A 20,643-nucleotide genomic window follows, 5' to 3' on the forward strand; every position below is an offset into this window, starting at 1 on the left:
TATATGAGAAAAATTATGTATGTTTAATGTTTTCAGTTCTTTTGTGATGGTTCATAAATTTTGAAAGGCAGGGTTTGTGATGTTTGTTGGTTTTCTGTTAACAAGCATCATGAAGCATTTGCTTACTGGAGGAAAGATACTATTTTACTACAATAGTAGGGTGACTTTATCCTAATTGTATGTTAGGTTTGTCTATACAGGTAAAATGAATTCATACATACAATATAATGAAGTTTATGGGTCTCAAATTAAGGTACAAATTTGATGTTATATAAATTGAGAGAGAAAATATGAAATTTATATAATAAAATTAAGTTTTATACATGCTCTGCAAGTAATTAATGTATTGATAGAAAGTCTGTAGTGTGTATTTGATGTTCAGCAATCTTAAGTATAGCATTTATCACTATTCCTACTTGCAGTTTTTGTGACGGCCATCTTTGTATTAGAAATTGAAATTATGTAATAACATGAAAGCTTTTAGTTCAAATGTGGTTGACTGGTGCTTGCATATTTTTGCTCTGAAATCTTAGTAAGGCCTTTAATAAATTTTTTTTGTTTTTAGCAAATCTTACAGTTTATCTTCAAGTCAACATATTTCAGTATGTTATTATATCCCAAAACAAATTTATTTGATATTGAAATTTATTCCTATGTATGGTAAACACCTCTCCATTTCTGGACACAGTAATGTAATCCTGTCATTCAATTAAAACTCGGTTATTCTATTCTATTTTACATTGGTATATTCTGTCTATAAAATTTATTTCCCTTTTGACATCCTTGTTATTGCATTTTATTTGTATATTTGTGTTAATGCAAAAAAGTCAAACATAATTACAGTCTTCAGTGAACCTGTTCTTTAATAAATTCTGCATAAAAAAAATCCATTTTGTTGTAGTGATGATTTTCTCAAATCAATTAGAAACTTCTGTGCATGTTCCTAATGTCCTGTGTAAGGTGACAGTCTAATGTTATTTTTTTTTTCATTACAGCTTCTATTTATCTGAAATTATCCTTGCCTTAGAGCATCTCCACATGGAAGGCATCATCTACAGGGATTTGAAGCCTGAAAATATCCTCTTGGACCATGTAGGGCATGTAAAATTGACAGATTTCGGTCTCTGCAAAGAAAAGATTCAGGTCTGCATCATTTCTGTAGCCTTATTGTTGTATTCTACCTTGTTGCAGTTAAAATGAGTCTAGCAGTTCATGAAGAAATAGGTGCATTGAATTTAGGTAGTTTGCTTGAGTGGAAAGTTCTGTGTCAGCTATAGATAGTTTCATTTTCAGCAAGCGCTTCTTGAAATGTTAGGAGAAACTTGCAAATTGTTTATTTGTTTGCTTTTGTTGTTGTTGAGCTGTATAATATTTGTGAATATATATCTGGGAGTATAGTTAAGATTAATATTTTTATGATCAAAATATGTGTAAACTTAGTGTTAAGGTGATTATAGATTACTAGTATGTCATATGTCATCATCAGCATTTTCATTCAACTATCCAAAGTCTACTTTATGATGATTTTTGCGTCACTACCCACCCATGTATATATTACCTGTTAGTTCTTTTTTTCAGGATGACTCAGTAACACACACATTCTGCGGCACTATTGAGTACATGGCTCCTGAGATTTTAACACGGACAGGGCATGCCAAAGCTGTAGACTGGTGGTCCTTAGGGGCACTTATGTATGACATGTTAACAGGAGCTGTGAGTACTAGCTGGTTATCCTAAGAATTCAGTTCTAAAGTAGTTTCTATTTTCTATTGTTATTAAAATTCATCTAGTTTTACCAAGGTTTTCTTTGACTTGAGTTAGGCATATTTCATTACTGCCTCCTTGGATGAGAGGGCTCACTATAGATGGTACTAAGGTTCTTAGCCTTTTTACTTCACCAACAACTACACTGCTTTCTGCCTTTCTTTTCTTTCATTCATCCTGGTCTGTATCCAAGCTATTTAAAGTTCTTAAACTTTACCAAAATTTTACCTCATTAATTTTCATATTCCATTCAAGAACAAACAATGTGAGCCCCGTGAGACTCCAGAAATATAACTCGGGGGTTCTGTAACTACTGTGATAATCTATGCTACATTCTTAGTGTATATAAGCTGACTCTTGTTTTTGCACCATATGAACTTTGGACAGATTCCTAGCTTCATCATTTGGCCTCTCAGTGAAGAATGGTCAGCCACTGATACCACTTCTAATGCAGAAATCAAAAGTCGATACATATATTTATGAGATGAAGTCATTTTCAAATTCAAAATTTTATCTTGCCCTTAAATCTGCACACCATCATTATTTTTTCCTTGCAATTCATCATGGTTATTAGATAATTTCATTTTGGGCTTTCCCATGGAAATATCAGTTCCCCAGTTCAAGTCTAAATATTATTTTAAAATATATTTTTGGTATTCAGACTTTTCTTGACTTCCATCATGAAGGTTCATTTTTGAATGATAAAATAGTGGTAGCATGAAAAATGATAATGAATATATTATCTTTAAAACTGAAATGAGGGGAGGTTGGATATAATTCCTCCTGAAAACAAATTCTTAATAACTGATGGGGTTCAGTGAGGCAAAATTATAGCAGTGAAACTGCTAGTAAGGTTGGGTCCCTTCTTGACAAACTAATGACCCATAAGGCACAGACTGCACATCTTGAGTGTCTTATAGTCAGTCTGAAACAGAGGGATTCGTCTGTCACACATTCCTGCACAAGTTGTTGACTAATGTATAAACTCAAATACTTCCTCATGATATTTTGACCTTCTGAACTAAACCCTATTAGATAGCATGCAAGCCTTATACAAGACTTGAGATTATTTGTGAACAATGGAATCATAAGTTGTATGTTAATTTGTTAGTAAAGGTTTATAGAGTGATAAAAGTACAGTATACTGTGATGAAAAACTTGATTTTATTACGGGGAAGGTCAGAAAAGGCTGTAAACCACAACATGATCTTAAGCCCAGTTCTTGGATTGCTTACATCAGGAGCTTTTTTACATAAGTGATTTTGAACATAACCGTAGTAACCAGATTGCGCTATTAGTAAACTTTTTTATACTCGTGATCATTTAGGTGAATACTGTAAATGTTATCTGTATTTTATCATGATACTTTTGAATGTTATGCTGCCATAGATGGTAAGCACCGAGTTGTTAGGTGTTTGTTCACAGGAAGTCAAATTTTATGGCTATGATTAACTAAAGAAGTTTTTATGTATTGTAGAAAGTAATGTTTGTTTTTATATTTTGAGGTAGTCATTGGCTTTCCATTTATGAGTAAGTTTCACTTGTAAAAGAAATTTGAATTTTAAAGTATTTGTTTGGGTGATGGAATTTCTTCCTCCTTTTCAGCCACCATTTACTGCAGAGAACAGGAAGAAAACCATAGAAAAAATTTTGAAAGGGAAGCTCAACTTACCTCCTTATTTGACACCAGATGCAAGAGATCTTATCCGGAAACTTTTAAAAGTAAGTATGAAGATGTTATTGTACATATTGACCTTCCATTGTAGGGACGGTTTCACTTCTATTATTAATAATTTGAACTTTTTTAAATGAGACAACCCTTTTCTTGAGATCTCCTTAATTTGTCTGATATGTGTTTTATACTTTCTTCTTTTTTATTTTTATTCTTTTCATATACCCTTTTGATTTTATTTTTCTTTAATTTTTTTTTTCATTCCTTTCATATACGCTTTGAGTTAGTTATGTAGCAGGAAATTTCTTTTAATTTTTCTTTTAATTTTTTATACTTATTCACATTTTTTGTATCATCATGTAGTTTTTACTCGTATGAAATGGAGAGTATTTGATCAGATGTCTCTTTTTGTAACAGTTGATACAGTAAACAATTTTCTTCTCATAAGTTAGTGAATTTTCATTGATTTTATACACTCCCAAACTTTATTGCTTTTTCTGAAGTATTAAACTTTTGTAACAGAAGTTGCTTTACACCAATGAATCATTTACACTGAATTTGAGAATATAACTGTTAATAATTTGTTTTATCTTCCACCAAAAACAAAATTATTTCACCCAGACCCATTACTTATAAGAGTCTTATCTTGCTAATTTTGAGTAATGGATTTGTATGAAGAAATTTTGTTCAAAAGTTATTTTTTTGAACATATGTCATCAGTGGTATATCAGCAAGACTACTGGCATATTTCAAACTTGGTGATAGATAGTATTCATTATGGTTGTGCACCAAGTTTCAAGTTACCGGTAAGTTTTGATCATGGTTTCAATTGTAATAAAGATGTTACAGTATTGCATTACCAGCAGGCTTTTATTCTTTGCTTTCTTTGGGAAGGCATACTGTGTTATCCTTGGTTGTAATGGGATTTTCTTTTGCCCCTGTGACCCTGAGTTTCTCTTCCAAGGTAACTGTGTGACAACTTGCGTAACATTTGTATAGTTTGCTTTCTTCATATTTAGTGGGTATATATTTATGTATATATTTGTACATTTCACACAAATTCCTCTTGTACTTTACAGTTATGTCTTTTATGACTAATTTTATATTTAGATTTAAATACAGACTTGCTGTTCCTACAGCTTGCCATGGCAGGATGCATAAGAAGTTAAATTTTTTGATGCACTCATGGAATGGTCTGGAAACTTCTTTAACTTGAAGTCAGGGCTAAGTAACATGATTGCTGTTGAGCGTACCAGAATAGCTCTCTTTGCTCTGTGATAGCCCCAGGGAGAGTGGTGCAGCTTGTGAACCTTCTTCCACAGACAGAAATTTTCTTGGGAAACTTTCTTCATGAGGCATTCTTCATTGTCTGCCCCATAGTAATACACACCAAATTAGGAATCCTTCCAAAGTTTTATTTTTTTTAAAGACTGGCAGGCACCTCTGAATGATTGAGTCACCTAACTTTTATGCAAATTGTGGCAGGCTAAAGGGGTTGGCTGGGTACTGCAAATACAGGCATTCCCTGGTTAACGGTGGGGGTTCTGTTCGCAGCCAAGCACCACTACCAAAAATCGCTGATAGTAGCGCTGATAAACAGCTTAATAGTGCCGTAAACTGGCTATCTGGCGCTAATAGACTGCTTACCAACGCTGATAAACCGCTTACCGGTGCTGAAAATCCGGTTAATGACGTTCTCTAGCCAAGTGCCGCAACACCGAAACACCGTTAACCGATGCCACTGGTAAGCGGGGACTGCCTGTATTGAATTTTTGGAAATGTTCTCATCTTTGCCATTCTTTCTTTGTTAGTAGACTCATATAGACCCAAGTGAGACTAATTAAGCTTATCATCAAGGGCTATAGGGTGCTTATTCAATTTTTTCAGCTAGATAAATTCCTTTATAGAAATTTCACAAAAAAGGTTCTAACTTGAATTGAATCTCCTAAGGAGGATTTCATTTTGATTTTCCTCACCCATATTGAAGCCTCAGGTGATATGTGAGGATTACTCCCCAAGATTTACAATATGGGGAATTGTCATTTATAAGGACTTGCACATTTTTCAGACTTCATCCTAAGTCACAGTTGCCAGACTGTCCTTATGATATGTCAGAACCATTTGCTAACCTTTCCTTATCAGTTTTTGTAAGGGGTTCTGTGAAGAAATGCTCTGGTTTTCAGCTGTGATTTTAAGTGGATAATCCATGTTAGTAAGTCTTCAAGGCCATATTGCCAAAGCCTTTTTTGGTATTTTTGCAGCCACTCATCATCTGTTCTCAAAGAATATTAATGCCTTCTGGTTAAAGGAATCTGTCTGCAGTAGATATACTTTTTTCAACAAAAGGATTTCACTTTTCAGTAAGGTTAATGTGCACAAGTTGTGGTCATGGTGTCATTGTTCAAATACAATTTAAACATATAGTCTGCTAGGATTGCCAGTCTACTTTGCGTGTTGTAATAAGTACTCAGAATAGCTATTTTTCTTGTTGCCCTTTTCATACTTGTCAATAATTCCCTAGAGATTCACTCATCATCACTCATTTTGATTTCTCAATTGATTATCCAAGTATTCATTTAAATTCAACCTACTGTTGGACTGGGTTAGGGAATTATAAGTTATCCCCATCAGTTGCTGTCATCTTTTAACCTTGGTTCCAAGAAGTCTTGCACCCCTGTACTTGCAGTGTATTCCATTTTACTTTTATTGCCTTGCTACCTAAGTGCATACTGTTTTAGCCAGGCAGTGGTTGGCATTATTGCACTTACTTTAGATATTTGGGAAGAATTATTCCATATAACAAAAACCATTGTCTTAAATCAAGGCCCACTCTTCGTTCTCTTTCCTTCTGGTTAGATGCAGAGCTATGCCATCTGCAAAGCAAATTAATGAATAGGTGCGGTAAGAAGGTAGGGTTATATTTCATACAAGTAACATTAAGTCAGTCTGCTTTTCAGAGTGCTTTATTATTAAGAAAACCTGTTGCAAAAATATTTATTGTATGGAATATAAAAAAATAGTTTTTTTTAGGGTTTTGATGGAGTTTACATTAGTATTTATACTTTATTAAGAAAGCATTATGTGGAGTAGAAATGATCTCTATAACATAAGTGTTATTGAAAGCAGTCAACTAATGATTTCTTGTGTTTTCTCATTTCAGAGACAAGTCAGTCAGCGCTTAGGTAGTGGACCAGATGATGGAGAACCAATTAAAAGGCATCTTTTCTTCAAACATATTAACTGGGATGATGTCTTGCATCGCAAATTAGATCCCCCCTTTAAACCTGTTTTGGTAATGTTTTAGAAGATTTGGAAATATTTTTTGGATAGGTGATAGTATGTTAATTATTATTAGGTTTTGTAACTGGAAAATTCACCATAATTCAAAGTACTGTACGGTATGCTGTAGTTTAAATTAGTCTTTTGAGACCAGTGACAAGATTATGTATTGAATATGGAGAATGTTACATACAGTGTTGTTAAAATTTATTTTGTTTTTAAGTGTTTTTAAAAGGATAAAAACTAATTTTTAAAAATTATTTTCTCAGAGTGGAGAAGATGATGTTAGCCAGTTTGACAGCAAATTCACAAAGCAAACCCCTGTTGACTCACCAGATGATAATATGCTGAGTGAAAGTGCAAATATGGTCTTTGAGGTATGTAAATTATTTCTTTCAACTTAATCATTTATATTTTTAGTTAATGATTTGCATTTTTAGTTTTCATTGTGAAAGCTAATTAGGTGGTTATAACCTTGTTCTGGTATAAATTAGACTCCAAGCTAAAAATGGACTGACTGGCGCCTAATCCAAAATAAACTGATCAACTGCTTGTGGAAGGAGGGAAGGTTCAGGAACTGGGGAAGGCAAGCAAAATCTGCTTTGTACTTTTCATTCATTCCCTATGGTCTTGTCCAGTCCAGATTTTTAACTTTTGTAATGTTATGTTCTAATTTTCACCTTTCATATTAGAACAAATCTTCTAGACTAGCCATATGAGTCTAGAAATGTCATTATAGTCTTATTACTTGAAATAATTAAAGTAAATACACTATAGAAATTAATCCTTCAGAACCTGTTTTCACTGCTTAAGTTTGTGTAATTTGTAAGTTCTCCATGTGTGAATTATGAATAATGAATTAGTAGGAAGAGTATACTGTTCTTTGAACTTTTTCATCATTTATAGTTCAAAATATGTGAAATGCACCTGCAATGTCTGCTACCCATGTACATTTTCTGTGTGTTTCACATGCACTGTCTGGCAACAGAGAATATTCTTATAGGTACAACAGAGAATATTCTTATAGGTACTGGAATTAAGCTATTAGGTATGTAGGTGGATGTCTACTGTAACAAAAATTTTCCAAGGTGGTGTTCCTGATATTTAATTCATGTATAATGTTTTGTATTTATTCCCCTATGTTGTTTGGACATTCCTGGTAATTGGACATTATGTGAATGTACCCTGGTAAGCCAGTCATTCAGTAAGTCGCACTGTATTTTTACCCTAACCAAAGAGATTATGATGGCATACAAATATAATACTGTGCAGTATATAATGTTGGTGAAGTAAAAAGGAAGAGAAATACATATTTATTAAACATAATCTACAAAAATGAAGTATATAATGAAAATGAATTCTGTAAAATAATTCATGAATGCATGTAAATCTGGACTAAGAACCAGTTAGAGGGCCAGAACTTCAAATCCTTAGTCCAGGTCTCCATGTATTCATAAATTACTAGACTGCATTCTTTTCTTTGTATGTTGCACTTTTGTAGATTGTGTTTAATAAATGTATTATTTTGTATTTCTTTCACTTCACCTGCATCCATTCACTTTAGTTTATGGTTGAATTTCTTTTGTTCAACGTGAGCAATGCAACTTTGTGTCGAGGATTTACTTTTGTAGTCTGTTTTCTTGCTTTATAATTTTTTCCCACATTGTATTCATTATCAAGAACTATACAGTACAATGTCCAAAGCTTTTGTTAATATGAGAAAGATATAAAGACATAGATCATTCAAGATCTTTTATATTAGCTATGAATTAGTTAACCAAAGAAATAACAATGCAATAGTGTGTGGTGCTTTGAAGAAAGTTTGCATTATTACTAAAGATTAGTATGCAGTGACATGCACTGACACTATATTATTAGGGAAACCATTGTGCTCTTAACTTAACATGATGCATTTTTGGACATAGTTGATATATTAATGATAAGGTATTAAAGTAAAATGGATCAACTTTGAGTTCTTAATCATGAAAAGGCATTTTTTAAACTTTGATGTTTTTGGTCTGTAGTAAACAAACAGTTGTCATGACCCTATCTTGCGACAGTCTGTGTTGAAAGCAAATTGCTTTTAATTTACTTTGTAAAGAGTTCTGCATGCACTAGACTCAAAAGTTGAAATGCAATTGGTTATTTATCCAAAGCCAATCTATTTGAAGACTAATGTGTAGTTTTGCTGGTTGACATCAGGTATTCTTGTATGCTTAACTCAATTTTACTATCAGGGATTGCTGTTGAACAAATATATTTTTGTGGGAGTACATCTCAAACATTATTTTTTATTAGATCAGCAGGTAGTGTGAAAATTTCACACATGGACCAGTCAAGAGGATCAATCCAACCTTTCTTTACAGGGCTTTACATATGTTGCTCCATCAGTTTTAGAAGAGATGGCTCGCCCCAGTGTTGTGAAGGCTCGCTCACCAAGGAAGCCTTACACACCAAACTCTGCTGGGCCTTTTTCACCTCGTGTTGGGGGCCTACAAAACCCCTTCACTTTTGCAAATGGAGCAGACAGTGCATCGTCAGGACACTATGAACAGATGGACACTAGCAATTGCATACAACCTGTGTCCCAAAATCAGCACATACAACACAGCCAGAACCACATGTCGCAGCGACACCAACCCCAACAGACAACATTTAATTGGAAGCATTAACCTCTATGCCCCTTAGGAGATCATCAAAATATTGAGCTGTAGCTTTCCTTCTTTGATGCTTGTGTTCCCTTCAGCATGTTTAGCATATGGCTGCAGTTATCTTTAGTTGCAGCTGCATCCAGTGCCTACTTCCGACTAGCACTGGTCTAGTAAGAAATAATAGTACAGTATCATTGCTAAGAAGTTAGCCTTTATCATTATGTTGTAACAGTATTTAAGCCAATATTTAAGCAGAGTTATAATATAATTGTCCCAACTAATTGGTAGTTGTATTTTATGATAATCATCTTGGCATGCAGTGAAAATGAAATTAGTTGTGCCTTTTTTTATTATCATTGTGAGTTTTGCTTTTTTTTTTTGTGCTTTCTTAAGGGTGCTGGTTATCAACTTTGAGACTGTCTTCTCTGCCAGCAAGCTTGTTAAGTCAAGAAAGCCCAGTGTTAGACGTTTTAATGATACCCTTCTCCATGGTTTTTGACAGGGTGTGAGATGACCAGTTTGTGAAAGTCTGTGTAAGCATTAGGTGGCCTTCCAGCCTGCTTAGACCGAGGAAGAGCAATTGCATTGTATAGAAGTTTTTTTTTTTTGTTGGATGTGATATTGCATGGTATTTGTCATGCATGGGCAAGGTAATTTTTTCATTTATGTGACATATTACAGAAATGAGGAATCTTTTGGACTGCTGCATTGTCAGCCCTCCTTCTTAAGTTTTGTTTATGTTTCAGTGTGTTGATGTATCGTCAGTCACCTTATTCTTATTATGGTGAGTGATTGATGTTGACCTGGAAGTTGGATATCTGCACTCTGTTGTGTCTTAGAATTAAGAAATGTTTAAGTGCTTTCAGACTGATTAGAATAGGCATTGTAATTTCAGTTTTAGTATAGAATAGTGCAATGTATAACGAATATCATCATTAATTTAATCTTGCACCTTAATAACATTTATATCAGAACAGGTAAGTGTTTTCAGAGCTCTTTTTCATGCTATTAAGTCTGATGAGGCTGATGAAAAAGTTCCTTTTCATGGTAAGTTATACTTTCAATATCTTGTGTAAAAGTCAGGTGAACTCACACTTTTGTGTGGTACTGCTATGCAGCTATAAGCAGAGGTACTACCTGGTTGTCATAGCTAATTTGAAGACCTGTTTACTATATTATAGTGGTGTTTTTGAAAAGTTATTTGATGATATAAATAATGAAATTTGACTATTATTCAAGATATTGTTAGTTTTTTCTTTCCCAAAAGTAAGTTTTTGTGTCTTGATAGAGGGTTCCCATTCTTGTAGAATTATTAATGGTAAACTCAAATAGCAGACTTTTAGATAGCCTTGAGTGCATTGTATTTCATTACTGGATTATATTAATGAGTCTTACAAGACCTTGTCACTGCAGAAGGTGAGGATAGGGTTTTAAGCTGTTTTGCTTTGCAGGGAAGAGGTTGCATTCTTGAACATACTGTAGATTATAAATATAGTAATTTGTAGAGGTCAGTCTTTATGTTTGGGCAGGTGCTAATTCAGTATTTATTTAACCAGTGTCCAGATGAAACTAGCAGATATTGTATGGTTATTTAGGTTACAGGTTTTAATGAAAGTAGTAACAAGGATCGTTTATTGAAGGTTGAGACGTTAATAGAATTTTAATTAGAATTATATCCTTTTTCATTTCATCCTTTAAATTATGATTGATAAAGAGCATAATTGTGCTTTGTAAGCTGACCCAGTTTAGTGTTTTATCTAGATCACCCTTGTCTCTGAGAAAGTTTCATGAAGTTAGTTATTTGATGGTTGTACCAAATTTACTTAACAGACAAGTTTCATTTGATAGTAAAATCATGTCATAAGCCCAATGTCATGGTCATATTATCGTAAGTGGATTAATTTAGGTTTTAAATTCTAATGAACGCTTAAATGAAGTAATGTGTTAGCCTTGTGCCATCAGCTCTCCTTAGAAATGAGGCCCCTTTCATTTTTTGGTGTACATCTCATGCATCATGTATTATCATTGTTTTTCTGTGATGAACTGGACATGACAGAAATTAATAGAAATAGATGGTTTCTCGAAAAAATATTTTTATAGCAAGGTTTATGGGTACAACCATAAATCTTAGGGTAATTCAAGGCACAAATTTATCATAATATGCCTCCTAGTCTTAGATTTTTGGACATTTAATTTCAAATTTTTTTTAGGAGTTCAGTACGCCACAAGTTGTTAACTTTCTACCTTAACTGCGTCGCAAAGTATGTGTGAGAAGTTTTCTGCTTGAGAAGTATGGGTTTGTATTTCACCATAGGAACTGTGTAAAATAAGAAACGATGAAAGGTATTTTAATTTGTTGTGGGGTCTTATTCCTATTAATTTTTGAGAAAATTATTAGACAAGCACTGAGTTGAGTTAATTCATTACTGAGTAGCAAGAGTGTCTGTACAGTAGAGTAGATATTTGAGGCAGGTGTAGATATGTTACTTCATTGACTGTAAGACAGCTATAGGTAGATTGTAATGAATGCTTGAAATTTTATATTTTGGAAGTTTGACATAGATTTACAGTTTGTATATAAAAACAGTTTTGGTATCTGCTAGGGTAACCTGTAGGTTACCCACTAATGCCTTGCATGATCCAAGAGCTGATGGATAAAGTGTATCGCATATTAAAATTGACATTTATCTTGGGAAAAAGATTAAATGTAATAAAAAAATAAGCTCAGTATAACTGACATGAAATATCTTGAGGTTAGCTCCTTAGAACTATGTATGTAGTTCTGGGGTAATGCTAATAGATTTTTTTATTTCGTCTTGTAAAATGCTTTAGCATCATTTAATTGAATATTGCATATAATTTAGCTACATTTGGATCATAAGTTGCAGCTGCTACATTTCCATGATATTTTATCTTTTGTCAAATGAGAGTCATTTCTCAGGAGCGTCGGTTAACAAGCATTCATACATTGTGCAATTCATTTACGCAATCAAGAGGAGTAGGATGGTCTTTTAGATGTTTATCCTTTTGCAGTCTTATTTATAGCTTGTCATGATACCGAGGTAGTCATTGATATTTTCATATATGCCATTTGAAATAGTTTGACCAAGCCATTCTGAATAGATGTTTAAGCATTGACCCCAAGAAAGCTAAATAGTGTGGTTGCTGGATGTGCCGTCTCCCATTTAAAGCGTAGCTTTTGTTCACATGGAACACCATACAGGGTACTTCTTGAGAATCTACTGCAGGTAGTACCTATATTTAGAATGGTAGGGTTTTGAGATGATTAACTATTTTGTCTTATAGTTAACGTTGCTCACGACCCTCTTATTAAGAGAAAGTACTCTTTGAGGCTATTACAGTATATGAAGAAGTGTGTTTTTCTAAGCAGACAACTCTCAGATGGTACATAGTATTTCTTTAACTTTCACCTGAAAACCCCTTTCCAAAATGTGAGTTTACTTCATGAGTCAGTTTTGACTCATATTGTTATTTTTTCTAAGTTTTATCATTTCATGGAGTGATGATGACAGTGTTCGGCTTCATGCCCTCCTTTATCTATGGTTATGCACAGAAAGCATATCATGTATGGTGAGATGTTGGTAAATGCATCAGAGTACGAATAGGTATGGTATGAATGTGTTGTTTTACAAATGATGATGCCCTTTTTGGGAATGATAAAGATTGCTACCAATTGGAATGTTATGCTCATAAACTGAAGGTATACTTGGAATGAAGAGGAAGTGTTTTGCTCTGCACAAGTTCATTGTTTTCTTTTTACTAAATAGATTGTTTGTCTACAATACCAGGTAAGTGATCCTGTGAACTTTTTTTTTTACCTTTTTGCATTTGATTGAATTCAGAGCAGGAATTACTGTTTTCATTCCAGCTTCAGCTCAGTTGTTTAAGTTACTAGTACATGTTTAGACAAAACAAGGAGCAATTAAAGGCAGTCCAGCTACTGTACCAATAACAATGGTTTCTCTGCTGTTTATTATTTAAAGAATTTGACAGGAACTTATGCATATTTTGGACAACTTGAGAAGGGAATTCCAGTTATAGAAGTAGCACGTGTTTATACCTTTTGTGGCGAGTAGAGTAGAAATTTGGGTTGATGTAGTATTCCTGTTTACCTTATGATCATAGGGTTAATATTGTTGCAACTAGTGGTCATCCAAGTTTGTGTGCGTCTTGAGATAATGGTCACCTATGTCACATCCTGTTTCTTGTCAGTGTTGTGAAACGTATTGAAGCAAAATAACCAGACTCCCTTTTTTTTTATGGAAATACGATGCAAAGTGGAGAGGTTGGTGAGAAAAGTATATATGTATATAGTTGTGTGTTAATATTTGTTAGTGATTTTTACAATCATACTGGCTACCTTTCATATAGGCACAAGATTTTTGGTATGTGAATGCAATTCCCAAAGATAGGTCCCCTGAGTATAATGTGCTGAATTTAGTTAAGTGGTAATGATAATGAAAGTGTATTTATTATTATTTTATTTATAATTGCTATTATTATGAATATTGATATAATTATTATTGTATTGCGCTCACTTATCTTTTAATATTTGATGTATTTATCAGTTTTGGTTTACTTTGATTGCTTAGTACTGTATCAGCATTAGATATTAACTATTTATTGTCATGAGCATCCCAGTTATTATGCATTGATTTAATCCTTGGTACAGTAGATTATTTAGCTTTATGTGATTGTTAATCTTCATTCTTAGTCAGTGTTTTTAGAAACGTAGGGAGTAATATGGTTTAGAGAGTACTAATGAATAAACCTCCAGCTCCATATCATAGTGTTAAAGCCGAGGACCTGGCAAACCTGTCTTGACAATGAAAGGGAAATGCTGAAGAAACCAAGAATATTTATCTCTTTTTGTATATATATACAATACAAATATTTTTTGCACGTAGTCCATTTTCCCTAGTTCTTCCAGTTGTGGCTTTATCAGCATGTTATACAATAAGTGCATTCCTTTTTCATTTAGGGGTTTGGGAGGGAGGGAAGGCTAAGAAAATTTCTCTTTAAATTATGACTGCGGTGGAATGAACAGGTCACGGAATGTCACAAAGTCCTCTAAAGTTTGAGTAATGGCAACTGTTCTTATAACCAACCTCTCATATTCTGTATAAGGGATTGAAGCAAAGTAACTGTATATCCTCGTTAACTTCCTTGCCTATAACCACTTCAACATCCTGTTTGCCATTTATGGTTTGTAGCCTCTTGTTTAGCTATGCAAAAAAGAATTGTGACAGATAAGAGTGTTTTTTCAGTGCTTGCTCAAATTGAACCAAATGAGTATGTTCCATTGTAAGGTGCTGAAAACTTGCATTAAAGCTAGCCTAATCTATTGCTGTACCAGTTCACCTTATACTGCAAAACTTAGCTCTTTTTGAAGTAGTCATAAATATTTGTTAGAACTACTTTTTCTGGAAGCTGTATCAGCTACCAGTAATGCTTTGAAGCTTGGGACAAGGAACCTGGTATCAGGGCATTTTTACACTTATGTGAAATTTATTGCAGAAAAGATTTACACTATATAGATAGTTTGGGTGTTTAGCAGTTGCAAATGGTTTTTTTTGAAGTTGTGTGATACTTTTTCAATTTTTTTCTATTTTAAAGTGGTTATGAAATGTGGGTTTAGTGAATACGCAGTCTTTTAAAGGCTTTGTTGGAGTTAAATTTTTTTATATTTTTAATGTCATCCAATTTGAGATGAATAAGTACAGAAAATCTTATATTTTCTCCACTCTAGTTTAATCTTATATACATCTGTAAGTCTTCAAGAAATATAAGAAAATATTGGTTGCTCATTTTTTTCAGGACTTCTAGGGATGATAGTTTATTAGTGTATTCTGAACAGGGTTCTTGAGAATTCAACAAATACAGATGCATGAGTAAGAGCTTGAAACAATGAACTCTTAACTTTGACCAGCATTGTACATGTAATTTAAGGATGAGGTCAAAGGTCAGAAGTTGTCATAAATATATTTGCATCTGTGTATTTGCTTCTCAGCTTTTAAGTTCTCAAGGAAATGGGAATTATGGACTTTGTTGCTGAATTCATACCTAACTTATTGAGAGGAAAGCTTCTTTTTGTTAATGATATTCTTTGAATTTAACATTAATTTTAATAGGGCAATTGTATACCATTAGTTCATTTGTTCTTTTTATGAATGGTAGAAATGTTTTAAATGGTCCTGGAGGCCGTTGTAGGCTTTAAGTTACCTGGTCCTGGAGGCCTGTTTTGCTGTATGATATTGTATCAGGTTTCGTGTAATGTTTATGGAAGTCGACTTCTTGTCCTAAAAGATAAGGCAATATTTTATATATAACTTTATGATATAACTTTTGAGAGTTGAACGTGATTCGAGTGAGTGATGTGGTACTCATGGGGTTCGATGTGAAGTGGCTGTTCTTGGCAAGGTTATAATATTTGTTTCTGGGGCATTCCTTCAGGATTGATGCATTTTGTCGTCATACTGTTTGTGTCTTTCTTTCATTTAGTTACTCTGGTCTCACTAGCAGACATTTTTCTGTTATCAAATCAGTTGACTTTGTATCGTAAATAGATAATGATAATCCCTGGTATGGCAAAAGTATTAGTAAAAATGTATGAAGTTCATTAGCATATGCAGATAGTAATGAGGGTTTTATGGATTGGTAATTTTTTTCTTTTTGAAATGTTTTCATTTAGGTTTTCTTTAAAAATTTTTTACAAACAGATATTTCGTCTGAATTTATTTCATTGTAGTCTTAATTCATTTCAGTAAATCATCCAGTTTGGCATTTTCTTTTATTTCATTTAACAGGTGGAAATCTTTGTATCAGTTTCCTGCTTACATTCTCATCCTCTTTCTAAACTAAGAGCTATCTTGCCAGAGTAATTGGCACCAACAGATTGTTGACAAAAGCAGATTTTAGCAAGGGAAATGCACCTGAGGACATAATGGAGGTATTTATCTTCTGTGAATATAAAGAGGGTTAGTGCTCCATTTGGTTTTTTTGCAGAGTATTTTTAAACAACTTAACTCCTGAGGCCAGTTGCCAATGGTCCTTTGTATTTTAGAAGGATATTATGCTCATGTGACGATCATACTCAGTAATGTAGTTTTACCAGCCTGTTAGATATGAACTTACAAGACCTTTATGCTTGCTCTATAGCCATTACCAAACAGTTTGACCTTTAAAGGCCACTCAACAGAGCAGCCAGGTCAAAACATACAATACATACATAAATATATATATATATATATTCATATATATAGTTCTATACAGTATATACAGCATCTATATATTATATTGCTGTGTAGGCTTCATGGGGCTGATTGTTCTTTATGTGGGAAGTGCTGGTGTACTTTTTTTTTTGTTGAGTTGGGAAATGATGTGTGTGGTGTGAGTTTTTGTGTAAAGGAAGATTGTTTACCATACCGTAGGGGGACAAGGGTCCCGTTTCCCTTGTATCAAACGGTTGTGCCTTTTTTGTATGTGAATAATGTGTGTAAATGTCATGTATACATTATTCCTTATTGTATATTTCTTGGAATGCAAAGCAATACCAATATCTATATGCTAATCTTTTTTGTCAAAATATTTGAAATTAAATGCGGAGAGTAGATGCAGTTTTCTAACATTTTTAGCCCATGTGGCTTTAATTAACCATGTATAAGTAATCTTTTTGTTTTTGGAATTAAAGATTGTTTTTAGAGTTACTGTGTCTTTCAGTTCTTCCTTTTCATTGTTTCCTTTAATAATCAAGGCCTTTTGGGCTATTTTTTAAGTCTGATGATACAGAAGGTATGCTTTTATCTTTGCACTGGAAGAAGCCCTTTTTCCTTAGAAATGTGATGAGATTAGAGGCTCCTTTACTTATGAACTTTCAGAGATACGAACATCTGCGCTCGTAAATTCAATTTTTGTTTGGAGCTCCCGGCCGTGACCCTTAAGTGCAAATTTTGTTGTGAGGGCTTGCCTCGATTTAGTTACAATTTCTGCCGCTACTGATGCCAAACAGCACTGTAGCTGACACCTCAGCATCCCAGATTCTTTCTACCTACGCTAGTACTGAGACTTCTTTTTCTGTGCAGCAATTCATTAGTCTGATTTTATCATTAAATATTTACCACATCCGTAATCTATCATGGCTAATGGCAAGCGCAAGGCCAGTGATGAAAACGGTAGTGTTAAAAAGTGGCAAACCATCTCAATGGAAACTAAAGTGGCAATAATAAAGAAGTTAGAAAGCTGTGACAAAATAGTTGACATAGTGCACCATTATAATATGAATCGCTCAACTGTCGGCACAATTTGGAAGAACAAAAAGCAAAATTGTGGAACACATGAAAAGTGCTGTGCCAGTGCAGTCAACAATTGTAAGTAAGAGAAGGGGGAGGGGTGGTAGAAGAAGTGGAAAAATTTTGGGTATCGGGATGGAACACCAGAGACAAAGATGTATACCACTTAGCCTCATGCTCATTCAAAAGAAGGCTAAAGCCTCATGCTCATTCAAAAAAAGGCTAAAGCCTCATGCTCATTCAAAAGAAGGCTAAAGCCTCATGCTCATTCAAGAGAAGGCTAAAAACCTTTTCAATGACTTGAAGACAGGCTGGCGAAAGTGCTAAAGATGAAACCTTGTTGCAAGTCATGGCTGGTTTCATCACTTCAAAAGACGAGCCAACTTTCATCTCGTGTCCTTAAGTGGTGAGTCGGCAAACCCCGACAAAGCAGCAACCGAAAAATTTCCCAAGATGCCCAAGGAAATAATTGACAACGAAGTTTATACCCCTCAGCAATTTTTAATAGACAAGACAGGCCTCTTCTGGAAAAAAATACCAGAAAAAGTGTACATCAGCCGTGAAAAGGAGACCAGTCAGGATTTAAGGCAGCAAAGGATAGGCTAACATTACTGCTGGGTGGCAATTGTTCGGGAGACATGAAGCTGAAACCTCTTGTCTATTGTGCAGGAAATCCACAGGCACTGAAAACTATCAAAAAGTCCTCTACCTGTAATCTGGATGTCCAATAAGAAAGCCTGGGTGACTTGCTGCATCTGAGGACTGGTTTTTTCATCACTTTTCCCCGGAGTCAAGTTGTACCGCAGATAGAATAGCATTCCTTTCAAGATTCTCTTAATTTTGGATAATGTCCTTGGTCACCCACAGCACTTAGATGGTTTCTATCCAGATGTTCAAGTTGTTTATTTACCCCCTAACACAACTTCACTCATTCAGCCAATGGTGAGGGGTGTAATAGCAAATTTTAAAAAATACTACACTTGCCGTACGTATAGGCTAAAATTAAAGGAGGTGAGTGACAGACGTGAAGGGTTACAACATTTACATTTACAATAGTATAAAGAACATTGATGCTGCATGGCGTGAAGTAAATGACGTCAACATGAATGGAGTATGGAAGACCTTATGCCCACAGTTTGTCAATGACTTCAGAGGGTTTAATCAAGAAGAGGAGGAAAAAGGAGTCCTTAACAGTCTCATTGACGTGAGTGAAAAGTTACAGCTTGACCTAGGGGAAGAGGACTTTCAAGAGCTGTTTGACAGTCATTCAGTGGAGTTGACAAATGAGGATTTGGTGGAACTGGAAGAATATGAAGAAGAAGAAGAAGAAGTTGTTACCTTAAAGAAGTTTGAAACAAAATTGATGGCCAAGGGATTTTCTCCTCTAGAAAAATGTTGACTATTTTTGAGAATTGGGACCCCAATGTTGAGAGATTCTCAAAAGTAGCAACAACATTGATGCTTTCCAGTCTTATCGTATCATATATGATGATGAAAAGAAATACAATGCAAGCTTCCATAAACAAATTCTTTAAAACAGTGCCTCCAACCTCAAGAGCCTCCCCACCTCCAATGATTGCCTCCTCCCCAAATGAAGGGGAAAGTGATGAAGAAATCCTTGCCGAAGAAATCCTTCCCAAAGAAATCCTTGCCGTAGAAATTGAGGAAAAAAGAAGACGTTGACGACCTGCCACCCCTGTAATTCCACACTGCCCTCCCCAACTCATCATCCATCATAACAAGCCTATGACACCCAGTTTCAATACTTTACTGTATTATAATCATAATTTGTTTAATGTTAGGTTTTATATATCATTTGTATTAATAAAATGGTCTATAAAATACAGCATCAGTACTAGTATTGGGTTTTAGTATGAAAAAACATAAATAGTGTTGCACGTGTTGACTTTGCATATACCAAATTGAACTTACAAACAAAATGAACTTATGAAAAGCTGTTTGGAATGTAACTGGTTCGTAAGCAGAGGAGCATCTGACACTACAGTTAGTGCCCAGGACTTTTGAATGGATTAAGTTTGATGTACTTGTGTGTAATTAGATACTGAGTGATTCAAATTGTAGAATTTTACATGATGAATTGTATGTAGCTGCTGTTCTGAAATAGTTTACTGTTTAATGATGACCTTTGGGTATTTGAGGGAAAACTGGATCTGTTTTTACAGAAAATCATAATGCCTTTTGAAGGTAACTCTATGTATGCAATCACATGTTCAAATGGTAAATGTACATTGGTAATGAATGTGATTATTATTTTAGTCTTTACAATAAACTTTTAATAATATCACGAGGCACATTTCTAGACTCATAGGTCTATATAGTCTAATGTAATTTTTCGTAAAGGGTGAAAATTGGAGCCCCGTAGAGTTAGAGAAGTTGAACATCTGTAAGAAGAGCAGAAGGTAATGGTAAATAGAAAACAGAAAGCAATCTGGCTAAAGAGATGCCACAAAGGACTTTGAGCATACTACCTTCAGTGTGCCATGAGCCATGCTGTAATCAGTACCCCAGTACTGAGGATGAATTTAATGTAAGGGTTCATGAGAGGGAATTGGCATGTTGAATATACAGCCAAGATTATGGAGAAGAGAAAAGAAGCAAGCACTAAGAGGAGGTGAGGAAAGTTGTCATGTTTTGTTTCCAGCAAGCTGAAGGAGTGAATGTAATGCAGTGTATCAAATGTAATAGAGAGACTTTCTTATTGGTTTAGTTAAAATTTTAGTGCCAGGTTATCAGACCAAACACAAATAGCATATCAAATTTTGTATTCAGTCAGTGTAACAGATGGCCACAGGAGATCTTCACTATCAAAAATGGTTGATATGTGTGAGGCTGGTAATGAGAAAACAGCCTGTATAATGTAAAGAGTTTTGCTGGATTAGTGTTAAACGAGTACTCAAGAAACAAAAATTTCGATATGTGAGAAGACCTGTGGGTCTGCATACAGAAG

The 20,643-nt window shown here is 34.4% G+C and overlaps 1 protein-coding gene across 2 annotated transcripts in view; it reads left to right on the top strand.

Annotated features, from left to right (window-relative positions):
* The window catches only part of LOC136836044 (ribosomal protein S6 kinase beta-1-like), a 61,052-nt gene extending 44,979 nt beyond the window's left edge, over positions 1-16,073 (top strand). Inside the window, exons 6-11 of one of the 2 annotated variants that reach the window (XM_067099926.1) lie at positions 996-1,143; positions 1,579-1,713; positions 3,370-3,486; positions 6,597-6,728; positions 6,985-7,092; positions 9,082-16,073. In XM_067099926.1, the coding sequence (XP_066956027.1) occupies positions 996-1,143; positions 1,579-1,713; positions 3,370-3,486; positions 6,597-6,728; positions 6,985-7,092; positions 9,082-9,387 (946 nt within the window). In that variant the 3' untranslated portion in view covers positions 9,388-16,073. The remainder of the gene's footprint in view (positions 1-995; positions 1,144-1,578; positions 1,714-3,369; positions 3,487-6,596; positions 6,729-6,984; positions 7,093-9,081) is intronic. The other variant, XM_067099925.1, reaches the window with a different exon arrangement.
* The last annotated feature ends 4,570 nt before the right edge of the window (positions 16,074-20,643 follow it).

The sequence above is a fragment of the Macrobrachium rosenbergii genome, chromosome 56 (assembly GCF_040412425.1).
Source record: "Macrobrachium rosenbergii isolate ZJJX-2024 chromosome 56, ASM4041242v1, whole genome shotgun sequence".
Lineage (NCBI taxonomy): Eukaryota > Metazoa > Arthropoda > Malacostraca > Decapoda > Palaemonidae > Macrobrachium > Macrobrachium rosenbergii.